The sequence below is a fragment of the Tasmannia lanceolata genome, unplaced genomic scaffold (genome assembly GCF_043159265.1).
Source record: "Tasmannia lanceolata isolate RefF3 unplaced genomic scaffold, GAP_Taslan_0.1 ptg000003l, whole genome shotgun sequence".
NCBI lineage: Eukaryota > Viridiplantae > Streptophyta > Magnoliopsida > Canellales > Winteraceae > Tasmannia > Tasmannia lanceolata.
The window spans coordinates 54,339,102-54,356,157 of record NW_027518680.1 but is presented as its reverse complement, the minus strand read 5'-3'; the positions used below and the strand labels follow the sequence as shown (position 1 = coordinate 54,356,157).

Sequence of the window (17,056 nt, the reverse complement as noted above, 5' to 3'; positions counted from 1 at the left end):
TTCAGCCGGGTCAAAATGATATTTTTATTAGAAATTTTTTAATTTAATTTTTATTTTGAATTTTTCATTCGCCTTTTGCAAAGGAATTGGAATAAGAATTGGAATAGGAATTAGAATAGGAATTGACATAGGATGCCATAGTTATTCCCTATTCCTGATTCCGGCCACCCAAACGTGGCCCAAAAGGCATCGTTCTAAAGTCAAGAGAGTCAACATTTTGGGGCGAGAGAGACTCGTCATCACAAACGTCACTTCATTATTCCCACGTCAATTACTACAGTAGGGCCCACTCTAATATAGTATGGCACGGGACTCACCTTTGACTAATCTGAACCGTTAATCTGACACTTTTGTTTTATATCTCCTACGGCCGAAAACTTATACCAAAAATTGCCGTAAGGAGATCCAAAGCCAGATCTTTCAGATGAACGGCTTGGATCAATTCAATGTGGGACCCATTATGCTTTTTGGGAAGTGATATAATCTCCTCCTTTTCTTCCTGGCCACCCCCTCTAGTGTATTTTGCAACTCCTCCTTTTCCAATCCACGGGGTGTCCCAGCTAAGAAAAGGGGGCAAATATATAAATTTCATTTGTAGTCGAAAGTCAAGTCGAATTGAAACTCCTTTGAAAAATAATGGACAAGAAGGCCTTTCATAATATAAAAACTCGAAACTAAGCTGCTAAGAAACTCGTACAAACTCATGCATAGAACCGGCCCACGTACAATGTTTCAACACTAAGTGGGGCCCACATTTATTGTACTGTGTGGTTTTAGCAACGCGAGACGTTACGTCACACTTTAGCAAGTCCCTCTTGGCTTACTTTTTCTTTTTCTTTTGCCTTTTTTTCTCCGGGAATTGATATATCGGCCCCCTTTTCTTCCCCGGGACACCCCCCGTAGTCAATTTATAGGCTTATAGCTACATTTTTTACCTTGGAAGGGGGTGGCCCTGGGAAGAGAAGGGAGAGAATATATCATTTCCATTTATTTCCCCAATCGTATCTATGTAATTAATTTATGGCCTTAGCTCCAGCACCCCTTCCTCTATATATATAACTCATTCTCAACCTCAGATACCCATCTCAAATTCTTCTCAAAGCTACGCCTTCCATGTCTGTTTCTCTACTCCAATCACAACCGTCGATCCTCATCAAAACCCTTCAAGCCAAATCCCATCTGCCTACTCCAAGAACAATGGTGGCTTGTGTTGACAATTCGAGCGCCGCAAGGTCGAAAAACCACCTCAATCCCAATTCCGATCGTCTCCAAATCGAAAATTCTCTATTCAATTATGTTAAATTCGCTCGATCCAATTTCTGTGATATTGTTACTTGTGCGCCCATTAGCCAGGACCGCCCCAATCCCATTGACCCCCCTCCAATGTTCCCCACCGAGTCGCTCGAAGATGTGTGGCCGAGATTGCTTGAAGAAGCTCGATCCGACGTCCAACAAGAACCCATCTTGGGTAACTACTATTTCTCCGTGATCTTGTCACATAATTCCCTAGAAAGTGCACTAGCAAACCACTTGGCGGCTAAATTGAGCAATCAAACTCTTCCTAGTAACATTCTCTTTGAAGTCTTTTCGGGCGTCTTTAAAGATGATCGAGAGATTAGAAGAGCAATGAGAGAGGATCTCAAGGCAGCAAAAGATCGAGACCCCGCTTGCCTTAGTCTAGTACATTGTTTACTCAATTATAAGGGCTTTTTAGCAATCCAAGCACATAGAGTGGCACATAAATTTTGGCGTGGTGGCCGAAAAGTTCTAGCATTTGTGATCCAAAACCGAGTTTCGGAAGTTTTCGCTGTGGATATCCACCCGGGAGCGAAAATTGGGCATGGAATTCTATTGGATCATGCGACCGGAGTTGTCATTGGAGAGACTGCGGTGATTGGAAATTATGTTTCGATCTTACATAATGTGACATTAGGGGGCACAGGGAAAGTGTCCGGAGATAGGCATCCTAAGATTGGTGATGGGGTTTTAATAGGCGCGGGGACTCAAGTACTAGGCAATGTGAGGGTGGGAGAAGGGGCGAAGATTGGGGCCGGTTCGGTGGTTGTTAAGGAAGTTCCGGCGAGAACGACGGTGGTCGGAAATCCGGCGAGATTGGTTGGAGGAAAGGAGAATCCAATTAAGTTAGATAGGCATCCTAGTTTTACTATGGATCACACCTCGTGGTCTGATTATGTAATTTGAGGGGTTTTGGCTCTCGTTTTCAGATGATTTGAGATTGGGTTTTGTTTGTAAGAGAGAATCCAAGTTCTTCAAATTCTGAAGAAAACAGTAGAGGAAATTGTGGTAGAATAAAGTCTCTCTCTCTCTCTCTCTCTCTCTCTCTCTCTCTCTCTCTCTCTCTCTGCTTTTGTAACACTGAACTCTGTGCAAGGTTGTCAAAACTGTTTATTGGACTTAAAATTGCGCTGTTTGTTTCGGATTGGCAACTGATTTTGCCAAGCATCAATTAGTTAAATAATCAGTTGTGACAAAAGCTGTGTTCTTCAACATCATTTCATAAGTGATCAAATGGTAAAAATTAAATGACTAAAATACCCTTTGATGCACAATCATTTGATTAGATTCAAAGAACTATATATTACACTGCAAACCAGCTATCTATCCAGCATATAGCAGGAGTACCACCACAATAGTACAGAAGATGGTCTCTAGAACAGTTCACAAAGCATAAACTACATTACATTGCCTAGCCATGTTTCTCCCACTATTTAAGCCACCAATGCAGCACTCTCAAGCACAAATCCAACCTGTTATTTGCCTTTTAATTCCGCATAAGAGAACCAGTCACCATGGCAGCTATAATACCACAAAAGAAGTTGAAGTTGAACTACAACCTGTTTCCAAACTTCAATCAATCCACCAAAAAAATTAAACAGTAAAACTGTGAAAAATAAAAGATAATTTAACACACTTTTAAGACAAAAAGTACAGCACTTTTAAGACACTTTTTGGTTGCTAGATTTAGAGGTGGGTTGGGTTAGGCTTGACACTCCTCAACCTGAGACTCGGGTTGGGTCGGGCTGGGGTTGAGGTACTACCACCTCGGGTTAGGCTAGGGTTGGCCTCAACCTGGTCTAACCTGGCCAAGCTGCACCCCTAAAATGTGGGTTCATACTCATGGAATATCGATCTCGTTTTATCTTTTACCACTGTTATTTCAGTTTTCCCATAACACCCTAGCAGGATTTTGACAAAAACAGATTTACATGCATGTCTAATTTAGTCATTCACAAAACCAATATCTTATTGTGTTGGGGCGGCCAAGACCCCACCGCCAATATACCACCAGCGAACACACGGAAATACCCAGATCTTGCACTGTAAGATGGAGAAAATCATGTACCAACAAACCACAACCACAAAGGGAGCAAATCACAAGCAACCACGAGAAGACAAGAATATACGTGGTTCACCACAATGGGCTACTCCACGGACAAGGCAACATTCAATCAACTATTTATAACCAAAATAGTACAATGTTATCTCTACCAGTAAAATCCACCAATAAAACCCTTCTCTCCAACCTTCTATGCAACCTCGAAACAACCCTCAAATCTCTACACTGAGTATGAGGAAAACCACATTGGAAAACCCTCCAATACAATGCTTCCCTTGCATGAAGAAAACTCTTTGGAGAAGAAGAATAATGCAAGAATACACCTTGAGTAACCAAGAAGATGAGGAAAAACCCTTTTTGCTTCACCACAAAAAGTCTTCCAAGAGCCCAAGAGAAAACCCCTCTTTTTGCTCTAACATTTTCTCCTCCCTTCTCTTCTCAACACCTTGAGTAACCAAGTAGAGAGCTTTGCTTTTGCTTCACTACAAAAGCCCTCCTAGAGCCCCAAGAAAAATCCCTCTTCTTGCCCTAGAGTTTCTCCCCCTCTCTACTCTTCTCAAAGCCTCACTCTCTCAAGTTCTAACCCCTCTTTTAAAACCTTTTCTTTTTGTATTTACACACACCCCACTTAACACACCAAGTGGGACCCACCCAAAAACAAAAAAACAAAAAAGAAGGTGATTATGTATCACCGATTCAACGAATTGTCATCAGCAAGTCAATCTAGCATCCCATCAAAACATCATATTTTCAATATCCAAAACCTACCCTTTTGAAACCACATTGGGCGCAAGCCGATGTAATGGTACAGGTGAAAGGCTGATCAATATGAGATACATTTTCCACATCACAAAACATACCATGTTTCTCTTCTTGAGCATTCAGTTACAGCAATTTCAATGAAGTAACAAATACTATATGGTTGCAATAATCATAAAAAAAGAAATGGAAGATCAGTAAGAGAAGAATACAGCTAAATGTTAGTAGGGAAGAAAATGCAATAACCTTATGTCTATATATCAATATGTAACTATGGATTGATGGTGATGATAATAAGTGTTCAGATGGTAGAATTTTGCAAATGGAGAAATCGAGATGAACTGGATCCTTTGTTCATAGGAAGTATAACTTCCCTTAATGATATGTGAGCCGAACCTAGCATTTGAGATGTACAAATGTTTTATCCATACCTGAGCTACCTTCCCTTGGGCAAGAAAGAAGCAGTGATATTGAGCTGTAATGTGAAATCTTAGATTCTTATTTTGATCAGAACATGTAATTTTTGAGTAAAAAGCAAGACCCAATTGTGATACACAGTAGAAGTGCTATAATTTTGGCGTAACTGCCAATTCAGCAGGGGAAATGATATCAGCGCACCATGTTTTGATATTTTCACTAATGCATCTTGTCTTTTAGTATTTAAAGATCTGTCAAAAGGTAATTACAGTTCACAAAATGTTCTCGCAAGCCAATTAAAAAAGAAAAGACAAGTTGGATCTGTACAATTATTAAAATATGGTTATGCTGATATCATTTCCCTTCAGCAATTCTAAAAGGGCATGGATATGATTCACTGGATGCTAAGTAAACGTCATTGATGGAGTCGTTCTAACCTTGGGAATTCTTGACAAACTTGAGAGGAGGAATGATAGCAGAGTTCCAACATAATCCTCTTCAAATCACCAAAACCTGTCCTTACCATGGGGAAGACATAGATGAGAACCCAACTCCTAACTTAAATCCCAACCAAGCTTGGGCCTCGTGATCCTCTTGCATCAGGAACCAACAAGCAAAGCCCCTCTTGCCTTGTCCAACCCGGAATACAACACCTATCATGTGAGGCACCACCATTCCACAAACCAATCTCCCAAGTCCATGGCTTCAGCCCTCAGGCCTTGATAGAGCCACAAAACCAGCATCACAGATCTAAAGGTCACCTAGGAGACATCATATGGTTTATTATGGTGTGGTCAGTGAGGTTACAAACTCTGGTAGAAAACGCCTGAAGTACGAGTTGATGCTGCTTGACATGTGAATGGCATGAGATGCCACTTCTTTGTTGTGTGTTGACAGCCAGGAAAAAAACAGCTCCCAGCCTACTACATGACCCCCATCCATCACTATTACCCACTTCCATTTACAAGTGAAAAGTGAAAACAAATAACTACAAAGCCTGAATGCTATACAGTTGTACATATATAATAGATACTCTTATCATTCACAAAAAAACGCATAGATCGTCTTATGGATATCAAAAGAGCTTTCAGATTATCTTCATTATGGACATGTTCCTAAGATGCCTAGAATGCAGTTTAGGTGGTAAATTTTGTTTTTACAATTTTTACTTTCTGGCACTAAGATTAATTAAGGCTTTTTCATTGAAGAATCAAACAAGACCCCTTATTCATTATTTAAATTTCTTTCAATGGTTTCCCCGAGGGAAGAGATTTGTTCTTTACAAGAATGAGACCTTGATACAACAATCCTATAGTAGTACAAAGATACTAGACCAGATGGATTCCAACTGAACTTCAACTTCTCCTCTTTCTTTGCAGACAGTGCAGTGAGGAACATAATGAAGGAAGACCTCAATCTACATATGGTAATTGAAAGCCGAACGGGAGCAAACCATGTGCAATTCAATCCTTCTACCTGGCTATGATCCCCAAAGCTATCAACGTTGAGAAAATCCGTCGGGCAAATCCAATCCTATCCTGCACAAATTAATGGAAAGGTAAAATAAGAAAACAAGCCACAATATGAAGACCGAGATTTTACGTGGTTCGGTGACGTAGAGCAAGGCGTGGATTGATTCTTTCAAAAAAAAAAGATCAAGGCGTGGATTGGTGATCGGGTTCACAATGGCTAGCCCTGTCTTGTCTAAGCCCCCTCGAACTCCTAAAAAAGCCGATTGGGGATCCATTGAAAATGATAGAGAAGGATGCAGTGGAGATGCATTCCCTAATGGATTAGACAATGGCTAGCCCTGTCGTAGCTTACAAGCAAAATCGCCTAGGCCCAAAATTCCTCTCAAGAAATTCAAATCAAGAACACAATACAACTGAGTTTGTCTGATTCTTCTTAGTTCAATAATGCATGCCTCTTCAACTATTATCACAATTTTAGGAATCCGGTCAGCTAGTGTACAATTCCCATTTTGGTAATGCTTCCCAAGCCATTCATAAGGATTTCTTAAAACTCATTCAACTAGCATTGGAACCTATGCAAACAGTATGTTTGGAGGGTTTAAACTTTAAACCCAAAATTCCAAGTAGGAACCATTCCAATAATCTGCTCAAACGAATGCACTAATAGCCTGCACCTTGTGACTTTATTACCTTTTGAAATGTCCAGCATTACTAAGGAGGACGATGTGGTTGCCCTGGTCTATAACAGCACTCCCAATATTATGTGTTGATGAAGTTCTGGGTTACCTTGTGTATGATGAAATACACATAATCCCAAGCCAAGCAAGAACACTAATGGTCTCTTATATCTGATTGGTGCTGTAATCAATAGCCCCTTTCTATAAGATTACAGTCCGAGTTGTAACAAGCATTTTACCAAACACTTGCAAGACAAGAAGTTATAATTCCATAGGTAATGAGATTAAATTAGAAAGAGGGGAAACTAGCTTACCGAATTCAATATTCAAAGGCAATTCATGCACATTATGTCCATTTGAGAACCATTTGCAACCCATAAACATTCTGCCCATTTGAGAACTATTGGCAAAATTGAATACACACGGCAACTATCAGCTGAATCCATCATGCATATGAGATGAAATCACAGATGCAATTGCCCAAATCATGGTTGTTTGTTAGCCTTGAAAACCCATTTCCAAAAGCTTGAATAACAAATCCAAGTTCACACCAACTTCCAACAGAGTTTCTGCTACTCAAAAGAAACACTAATCAGTATCCATATTAAATCCGTGCAAAAATACACGATCAACCCTTGGAACTCTATTAGCTCTTAAAGAGACTAAGCCAATAAATGCTAAGAAGCCTTTGCTCCTTTAGGAGCTAAAATCCAATGAATTGGGATTTGTTAATTGGTAGGCTCTTCAACTATTGTAGCCATGAACAGGGACAAAAGAGCACTATAGAAAATGGAAAAATCCAAAGATGATCCTTATGCTTCTTCAGTGGAAAATAGTTTGGATCCGGCGAGGGGACGCCAGCCCTTGCTCCATCTGTTGGATTTTGATTTTCAAAATCATTTCTTTTGGGTCAAAATATAGTATTTGAAAAAGTTTTCCAAAAGTATTTTGGAAAAGAAAAACTTTTCTTTTGGAAAAAGTGTTAGGCCCATTTGGAGCCTGAAGATTTTGATTTTGATTTCTCACATTTGCAGCCCTTTTTGCATTGTAATTTGGATCGGAACAAATTCTTGGATTTCTAATTCAGCAGCTGACAATAAAAAAAATCAGATTTCTAATTTTGCTGTGGAAATAAGAAATTGGAAATCCACAGTTCTGGCAGTTTCCTTCACCCTCTTTGATCCTCAACCTCTCTCCTCCACTAGGAAGTACCCCTTCCTTTTCTGTCTCCCTCTACATGAGCTGCTGGATCTATTCAATTTGTATTCAAATGTCAATTCCAAATCCAAATACAAAATGGGAGGCATCCAAACGGGCCCTTAGTGATTTTGGATTTTCAAAATCATATATTTTACATGTTTTAGTGTTTTTGGAAAATGTTTTTATCAAAAGCGTTTGGGAAAAAGAAAATGTTTTCTTGGAAATATTTGTTTTTTATTAAAGGATGTAGAAGTGTAGTTGAAAAGATAGTCCCGTACCGAATGAGAAAAAGAAAAGATAAGGACTTATAAAGCCTTACCCTTCTCTTCTACTTGTTTGGTTCCACATTGGGTTGAACCCATGGGTGGACCCGCGGGACGGTGCAATGCACCGTTCGCACACGCGCTTGGCGTGGGCTATAGGGCGCATAGTGGCGCTTTTTAGACGCACTTCGCACTTCGCAGAGTCGCGAGGAGCGATTGGAGCCTTTAATTTTTTCAGATTTGATCTAGACCGTTTGATCAAGATAAAGGTGGATTGGTGGATGGGTGGGCCGAATGGTTCGGTTGGGTTGGGCCTAACGGTCGCCCTAGTACACCAACGGTCAGCAGATGTGATCCAATGGGTTGTGTTCCTTCCCTAACGGTCAAGAGCCCAGGGGGTGCGTCCCACACCGTAGATGGTTGATCTAACAGTTACGGGATTGGAGGAAGGTTTTGCACAACCTAACAGTCACTTCTAAGATCAATCACAACCGTTCAATAATTAATGGGTGCGATCTAACGGTCAGATTTCAAACATTCTGGAAAGGTGCCTTGTAGAGGTGTTCTTTACACTGGAAAGACACCAGAGGCTCTATAAAAAGAGCAGATTTCTATCATTTGAGAAAAGAAACGAATTGGCAATTCCCTTGTGCAATTCTGACAAACTTTAAACACTCTTTTACATTCTTTCAAAATCCCTAAGTATTTCTACATACTATTTTTTTTCTTTTGTTTACTGTTCTAGATACTGTTCTTCTGCAGAAACAGTATCTGAAAATTTCTCTAAGGCTTGAAATTTCTGAAGGGCATTTCGGGTTTGATTCCGCTAGTGCGAGGCGTCATCAAACATTAGTAGGGCTTCCCTTCTAGGCTTCATTGTATCTTGGAGGCAATTCGCGGATCCCGTTTGCACACTACTGGTGAGGGTGAAACTTGTCTTAAGGAAAGTGATATCACGCCTTGACGCAACACATTTATGTTCTCTCATCACCAACAGTAACCCTCAATTCTACAACAAAAAGTTGCTTTTTTACAAGTGAGTGCAGAAGTGTGTTGAAAAAATAGTCCAACATGGGAAGTGGAGAAAGAAAGAGATGGGCTTATATAGTTTTACACACATCTCTTCTTTAGGGGCCGTTTGGATACCTGGATTTGATGTCCTGACAGCGTTTCTTGGATTTTAAGAGAGAAATTTAGGTTTTAAAAATCTCTCCTGCATCCTGAGATTTCTAAAACCTAGAAATATGGGAGGATCTGCTGCTCTCTTGCTGACAAAAAGAAGGGCGAGACGTCAAAAACCTAGAAATATGGGAGGATCTGCTACTCTCTTGCTGACGGAAAGAAGGGCGAGAAGTCAAAAATGACGGTTGGTCCGCTTCTTCTCTTGTCTCTTACCTACAATTTTGAATAAATCCTGGATTCTAAAATCAGCGTATCCAAACGGCCTGATTTCTAAAACTTGGAAATATGGGAGGATCTGCTACTCTCTTGCTGACGGAAAGAAGGGCGAGAAGTAAAAAACGACGGCTGGTCCGCTTCTTCTCTTGTCTCTTAGCTACAATTTTGAAGAAATCCCGGATTCTAAAATTCGCGTATCCAAACGGCCTGATTTCTAAAACCTGGAAATATGTGAGGATTTGCTACTCTCTTGCTGACGGAAAGAAGGGCAAGAAGTAAAAAACGACGGCTGGTCCGCTTCTTCACTTGTCTCTTAGCTACAATTTTGAAGAAATCCCGGATTCTAAAATTCGCGTATCCAAACAGCCTGATTTCTAAAACCTGGAAATATGTGAGGATCTGCTACTCTCTTGTCGACGGAAAGAAGGGCAAGAAGTAAAAAATGACGGCTGGTCCGCTTCTTCTCTTGTCTCTTAGCTACAATTTTGAAGAAATCTCGGATTCTAAAATCCGCATATCCAAATGGCCCCTTATTTCCAAAGCGCACGTGCGTGCGGCGTGGGCAATGGGTTGTAGGGCGCTAGTGGCGCTTTATTGATGTTGTTTAGGCATCAACGGTCAAGATCCCAAAGCGTGCGATCTACACCGTGGATGGTCAGAAATTAACCCGCTATGGAAAGGTGCCCTATATGGGTGTATTTCAATCAGAAGAGTTACTAGAGACTCTATAAAAACAAATAAAAACACCCATTTAAGGCAAAATTCAAATTTCACTTTGGCAGACCCAAACTTACTGATTCCAAAGCAGATTCTCACTCTCGTACACTCTCTTTAATCCCCTACAACATTTTTTGTTTACTATTTTCGAAGTTCTCTTCAAGTGTACTGTTATTATGCAGAAACAGACACTTGAATCTCACATACTTGAAAAATCTAAGGGCGATTCGGGTTTGGTGTCGTTTAGTGCAGAACGTCATCAAGCAATCGGTTTGGAACTGTGCTGCATTGTATCTTGGAGGCGAGTTCGTGGTCCCTTTACACACTACTGGGGGGCGAATGTCATCAAAGCGTTTACGCGCATTGAAGCATCTTCGTCCATCTCTATTCTACATCCACCTTTTAATTTCTCTAACAATCTTAAGACGATATTCTGTTGGAGATCTTCATGGCGCAATCAGTGAAACAGATGACCCAAGATTTTGTCAAGTTGGAATGCTTCAACAAGGGGAACACAATTGCCGCTTTAGATACAACCAATTAGCCAAGCTTTTTTTACATGTAAGGCTTTTCCAACTTTTCCTATAATTTAGGCACAACTTCTTCTTCCATAATGTTAAACGTAACGCTATCCACCAGACATAACCGAATCGTACTGACCTCCTTCAGCTCAATGTCTTCCCACTCGCAATCTGTCGTCTTCTCCGTCTTCACCGTCTTCACATCATTTCCCTTCAACGCCTTAGTCAATACCTGTTGAACTAGGATGCCCTTCACCCTTATCCGCTGAAAGATTGCAAATGAAGAGGAAGAAATGCTTTGTACAGAAGAAGAAGAGGAAGTTTGATCAACTCAAAACTTGTGTTGGTCTGTGTTGTTGATATATTTAAAAACACTATACATGTTACAATGAGTTGGAAAATCCCTTGATTGCAGGGATGCTAATAACATACAAGGAAAATAAAACCGACTATAGATGAAACAATTAATTGAATATTTAATGTCCTTATTTACAAGGACTGTTACAAGGGAAGTTGTCATGTTTGGTGAGATTTCCTTCTAAGATATGATTCTCCTTAATAGGGCTTCTCAAGCTGATAGGGAGGGGAAGAACCTGAAGCTTGTCACAGAGGAAGGTGAAGCGCATATAAGTGAGCCCCTTAGTGAAAATGTCAGCCACTTGGTCTTTGGTGGAGATATACCGGACATCAAGCTCTCTGCGACCAACTTTCTCTCTGACAAAATGATAGTCGACCTCAATGTGTTTAGTACGTGCATGGAAAACTGGATTAGAGGCAAGAGAGATGGCACTGATGTTGTTGCACCATACAACAAGGGTACGGGTGTGAATACCAAGGTCCCAAAGGAGAAACTGTATCCAAGTTAATTCGGCTGCAGATTGGGCTAAAGAGCGATATTCAGATTCTGTACTGGAACGAGAAACTGTGGGCTGCTTCTTTGCACTCCACGAGACTACGTTTTCACTAAGGTAGACACATTGACCAGATGTGGATCGACGATTATCTGGATTACCAGCCCAATCAGCATCACAGAAGGCAGACAAGGTAAAATTGGATGGGACTATTAGAAGTCCATGAGTGACAGTCCCTTTGAGATAGCGCAAAATGCGTTTGACTGCGGTTAAATGAACCGTCGTGGGAGAGTGCATAAACTGGCATACGTGGTTAACGGCGAAGGCAATATTAGGACAGGTCCAAGTGAGATACTGAAGAGCGCTTACAATGCTACGGTATTCAGAAGGATTTGGGAGAGGGTCGCTAGAGGAAGTTGACATTTGGCCGCCTGAAACCACCTGAGAAGAGTATGGCTTTGCTCCATCCATTTTGTACTTTGATAACAGATCAACATCATACTTTGTTTGGGAAAGGAATAACCCATGACACGATCGTTGCACTTCGAGGCCAAGAAAATAATGTAAAGGTCCAAGATCTTTCATGGCAAAAACATCGGCTAGCTGAGTTATTACAGCATTAATGGAAGCAGAGTGACTGCCTGTAATAATGATGTCATCAACATAAATAAGTAGAATGATGAGATGTCCCTGTTGTCTGCGCACAAAGAGAGAATGATGGGCGGAAGAGCCTCGAAAACCAAGCTTTTGAAGATGAATGGTGAACCGATCATACCAAGCCCGTGGAGCTTGTTTGAGACCATATAAGGCTTGTGGAGGCGACAAACATGATGTGGATGTTGCGGATCAACAAACCCAGGGGGTTGGATCATGTAGACCTCTTCTTTGAGTTCTCCATGTAAAAAAGCATTCTGAACGTCAAGCTGTCGGATGGGCCAATTGAAGTGAACTTCCATAGCTAAGACAATCCGTATTGTGGTAGGTTTGGCAATGGGGCTGAATGTGTCAATATAGTCAACACTTGCATGTTGGTGGAATCCTTTGGCAACGAGTCGTGCTTTGTACCTTTCAATAGTGCCATTAGCCCGATGTTTTAATTTATAAACCCACCGGCAACCAATGATATTCATGTGAGGGCAAACAGGAACAAGAGACCAAGTGCCATTTCTCTGTAAGGCATCGAACTCTTGGGTCATAGCATGCCGCCATTCAGAGCTTTTGTTGGCAATGGTGAAACAGGAAGGTTCGGAGGCGGATTTCAAAGAGTGAAGGGCTGTAGGAAGTGGGTAACGAGAGGTTCGAAAGGAGTGTTTAGGTTTGCGAGTACCATCCTAGGATCGCATCACCATTGGGTGAGTGGAAGGGCGCCAAAGAGGCTCATGAGATTGTGTAGAAGTTGAGGTAGATGAGGGATAATGGTTATTGGTAGAGGTAATAGGTGTAGAGGAAGGGACATCAGGAGAGGTGGCAGGTTGGGGAATGGCATTAGAGGTACTGTCATTTGGAGAGGTAGTGGATTGGGGTTGAGTAATGAGATTAGGTTCATCGGTGAGAGGACGAGTAGTGGGTGTAGGTAAGATAGGTACAGTGGATGACACTGGTGGAGTAGCGCAAAGGAGAAAAGTCGGGTTAGTGCTGTCCGCAGCAGGAGTGAGTGGAGGCATGGCCGAGTTGTCCTTGAAGGGGAATGTGTGCTCATCGAAGACCACATGGCGAGAAAGAAGGACACGACCTGTGGCAATGTCAAGACACTGATACCCGTGGTGATGTAAGCTATATCCAAGAAAGATACATGTAGAGGAGCGAAAATCTAACTTAGTCTTAGTATAAGGACGTAGACACGGAAAGCACAAACAGCCAAAAGTGCGAAGAAAAGTATAGTTGGGTGGCCTGCCAAAGAGACGTTCCCATGGAGTGTGATTTTTAAGAATCCGAGAAGGGAGCCGGTTGATGAGATAAACGGCTGTGTTGAAGGCCTCAACCCAAAAGTGGGTGGGCATGTGGGCATGGGCGAGTAGGGTGAGGCCCATGTCAACAATATGGCGGTGTTTTCTCTCAGCGGCTCCATTCTGTTCCAGGTTGTGAGGACATGAAATACGGTGAGATATGCCATTATCAGAAAGTAGTTTTTGAAAACGATGACTCATGAACTCACCCCTGCCGTCAGATTGAAATTGTTTTATATTAACGGATAGCATATTTTCTACATATTTTTTGAATTGAACAAACACATCATAAGCATGGGAGCGAACTTTTAAGAGATAAAGCCAAACATACTTTGTGCAATCATCAATAAAAGAAATATAATAACGAAACCCACTTATTGATAAAATAGGGGAAGGGCCCCAAATGTCACAATGGATCAAGTCTCAAGGACGAGAAGAGATAGAAGAAGACAAGGAAAATGGCAGCTTCGTGCTTTTACCCATTTGGCATGAAGGGCAAATGGAAGAAAGCTGAGAAGCGCCAAGTACAGGTAATTTAAAAAAGGAAACAATGCGCTGCAAAACATTAGAAGATGGATGGCCCAACCGAGAGTGCCATATGGGTGCGGAGACTCGTTCACCAATGTAAACAATGGAGCGGGGTTTATTGATGTGGGTACGTTGAAAATGAAGGGGGTAGAGGCCATTCTCACTCCGTCGGCGGAAAAGCATCCTCCCCGTGGCTTTGTCTTTAATGCAAAAACCAGATGAGTCAAAACAAATAACACAATTATTATCATTGATGAGATGATAAACAGAGAGAAGATTGGTAGAAATATTAGGAACATGTAAAATGTTGGTTAGATTAAATTTTGCATGGGGAGTATAAAGGATATTATGACCAATGTGAGAGATCTGCAAACTTGCACCATTGCCAACAGAAACCTTGTCAGTGCCTTGATATTCAGAATACAAGGAGAGGTTCCCAAGGTCCAAAGTGAGATGATCGGTTGCACCAGTGTCGCTATACCAAGTTTGATCAAGAGCGGTGGGAGAAGTAGCCATAGCAGCAAGCCTTGGGGTGGTTGGCGCCCTTGAAGCAAAGAAGGGAGGCTGTAACAGTCCAGAGCCATGTGACCAAGTCGGGCGCATAACTGGCAAATAGGACGATTGGTGGTAGCGGGTGGAGTTGGAAGTAAACCAGAACCACATCCTCCAGGAGATGTACGTCCACGACCGCGACCGCGACCACGATGGAAAGGTGATCGATTACCACCCCGGTTGTGCGATGACGTATATGAATTACGGGGTGTAAAAAGTGCAGTTGTTGTTTGATCCGATGATAGAGGCTGTGGATGATGACTGGCAAGTCGCATCTCCATGTTCAAGAGAAGACCATGAACAGAAGCAATAGAAACGGGCTCTTTTTGATTTGTGGCAGAAACATGCACAACAACGGAATCATATTCTTCGGGCAGACCATCCAAAATGCTATTCACTTGATCGGATTCATCAACAAAGTGACCCACGGCCGATAACTCATCAACAAGACTCTTATGTTTAAGGAGATAATCTGTGATTGATAGAGTACCTTTGCGAAGGTTCTGTAGCTGTCTTTTTAATTCAATCATTCGTGCGCGAGAGAGCGAGGCAAAGGGCTCTTCAATGGCAGTCCACACAGCGCGAGAGGTGTGGAGGCCAACGACTTGAGAGAGAACATGTTTAGAGAGTGTTGCACGCAGCCAACTTAAGAGATTTTGGTCTTGTTTATACCATTCAATGTAGGCAGGATTAATGACCGATGTAACGGTCCCATCTTTGTCACGGAGAAACTTTTCCGGACATGGTTGAGAGCCATCAACGAAACCCATGAGATCATGGCTGAGAAGATGTAAGCCTAATGGTTCCCACCTTGGCATTCCCATCTTATTTTGATGATTCCAATACGCAAGTGATTTAAGATCACTAATGTGTTTGATTGTCTAAGTTGTAGATCACAATTGTGCTAAGACAAGATTGCTTGGATTGAAGCCAAGAAGCTCTCATTGGACCGCTTATGAAGGCCAAAGACATTGGAGATGCAAGACGAATGAAGACTTAAAGCATCGCAATTGAAGATTGAAGTCATGTTAGATTGTATAAGATCCAATCCTAGTTTAAGATTTTAAAAGGCATAAAATAAGTTAATCTCACGCACCCTAAATGTTTAAGTGATTGTCCTTGTGGTGTTCCAACACTTTGGAACCCTCATAACAATCCCAACTTGGTGTAAAGTTGGAAGCCCAAGAAATAGAATTGAAAATCTGCTGCTGATAGGCTTCTCGGAGCTCCGAGATTTGGTCCAGTAGAAATTTTCCAACTTCTGTTTATATTCCCGGAACTCCGAGAATTTCTCGGAACTCCAAGAAAATTTCTCGGAACTCCGAAACCACTATAACGGTAACTATTATAGCCGTTGGGAATTTTTGCAGAATTACCACTATGCCACCAAACGGTCATATTTGGGTTTTTCTATATATATGGGTATTCCTAACTTCCCAATTATCAATCCTAACACTCTAAAACTCTATTTGAATATCCCAAGAGTGAATCAAAGCTTGTTTATGCCTCTCATCCTCTAAGATTAGGATTTGGATCATTAGGCTCAAATTTGTACATCTTCTAAAATTTGTTAGCCCTTGTGAGGGATTGTTTTTAGTTCTTTCTTTCTTTATCAAGATTGTATTCGGGCGAGTGTTCGGAGAAGCAGAGCCCACTCTCCGTGGTGAAGATTGCCACCAAGGTTAAAGGCATTCGGAATTATAATCGGCATTGATCCCGCCGAAGTTAAGAAGATCAAATAGTGAAGCCATCAACGGGTTTGGTTGGTGGAGTGGAGTAGGCCTCGCGTTGGAGGACTGAACCACTTTAAATCTCGGGTGCATTCTCTCTTACTCATGCTCTTAATTTGTATTTGCACTTAGGATTTAACTTGTGTGCTTCATTGTCATTCTTGATCTCTTAATATTCTAAACTTGGGTTAAAGTTTTCAAAAGCTTAAAACTTATTAGCAACCTAAATTTTCCCTCCTCATAAGTTGCCGTACTAGGGACCACCCTTGGAATTTTAGAAGAAGTGGTTCAAATTGGGAGCGCCATAGTAGGAAATTACCGCGATCAAGCTTAATAGAAACAAGGTTGGAGATATTGGAAATGATGAAGGATGGAGAAGAGGAAGAGGAGGAGGAGGAGGAATTGTTGCTGTTGGTTGACAAGGCCATGAGAAGAGAATAGGAAAAAAAAAGGACGTGAGTCTACAGCTCTGATACCATGAAAGATTGCAAAGGAAGAGGAAGAAATGCTTTGCACAGAAGAAGAAGAGGAAGTTTGACCAACTCAAAACTTGTGTTGGTCTGTGTTGTTGATATATTTAAAAACACTATACACGTTACAATGAGTTGGAAAATCCCTTGATTGCAGGGATGCTAATAATATACAAGGAAAATAAAACCAACTATAG

At 41.4% G+C, this 17,056-nt stretch overlaps 1 protein-coding gene across 1 annotated transcript; it reads left to right on the top strand.

Annotated features, from left to right (window-relative positions):
- The first annotated feature begins 1,062 nt into the window (after positions 1 to 1,062).
- On the top strand, positions 1,063 to 2,479 carry LOC143863371 (serine acetyltransferase 1, chloroplastic-like). The gene has a single exon (XM_077374053.1). It carries the CDS (start codon positions 1,114 to 1,116, stop codon positions 2,200 to 2,202), a length of 1,089 nt encoding a protein of 362 aa, XP_077230168.1. The 5' UTR covers positions 1,063 to 1,113; the 3' UTR covers positions 2,203 to 2,479.
- Positions 2,480 to 17,056: the final 14,577 nt, after the last annotated feature.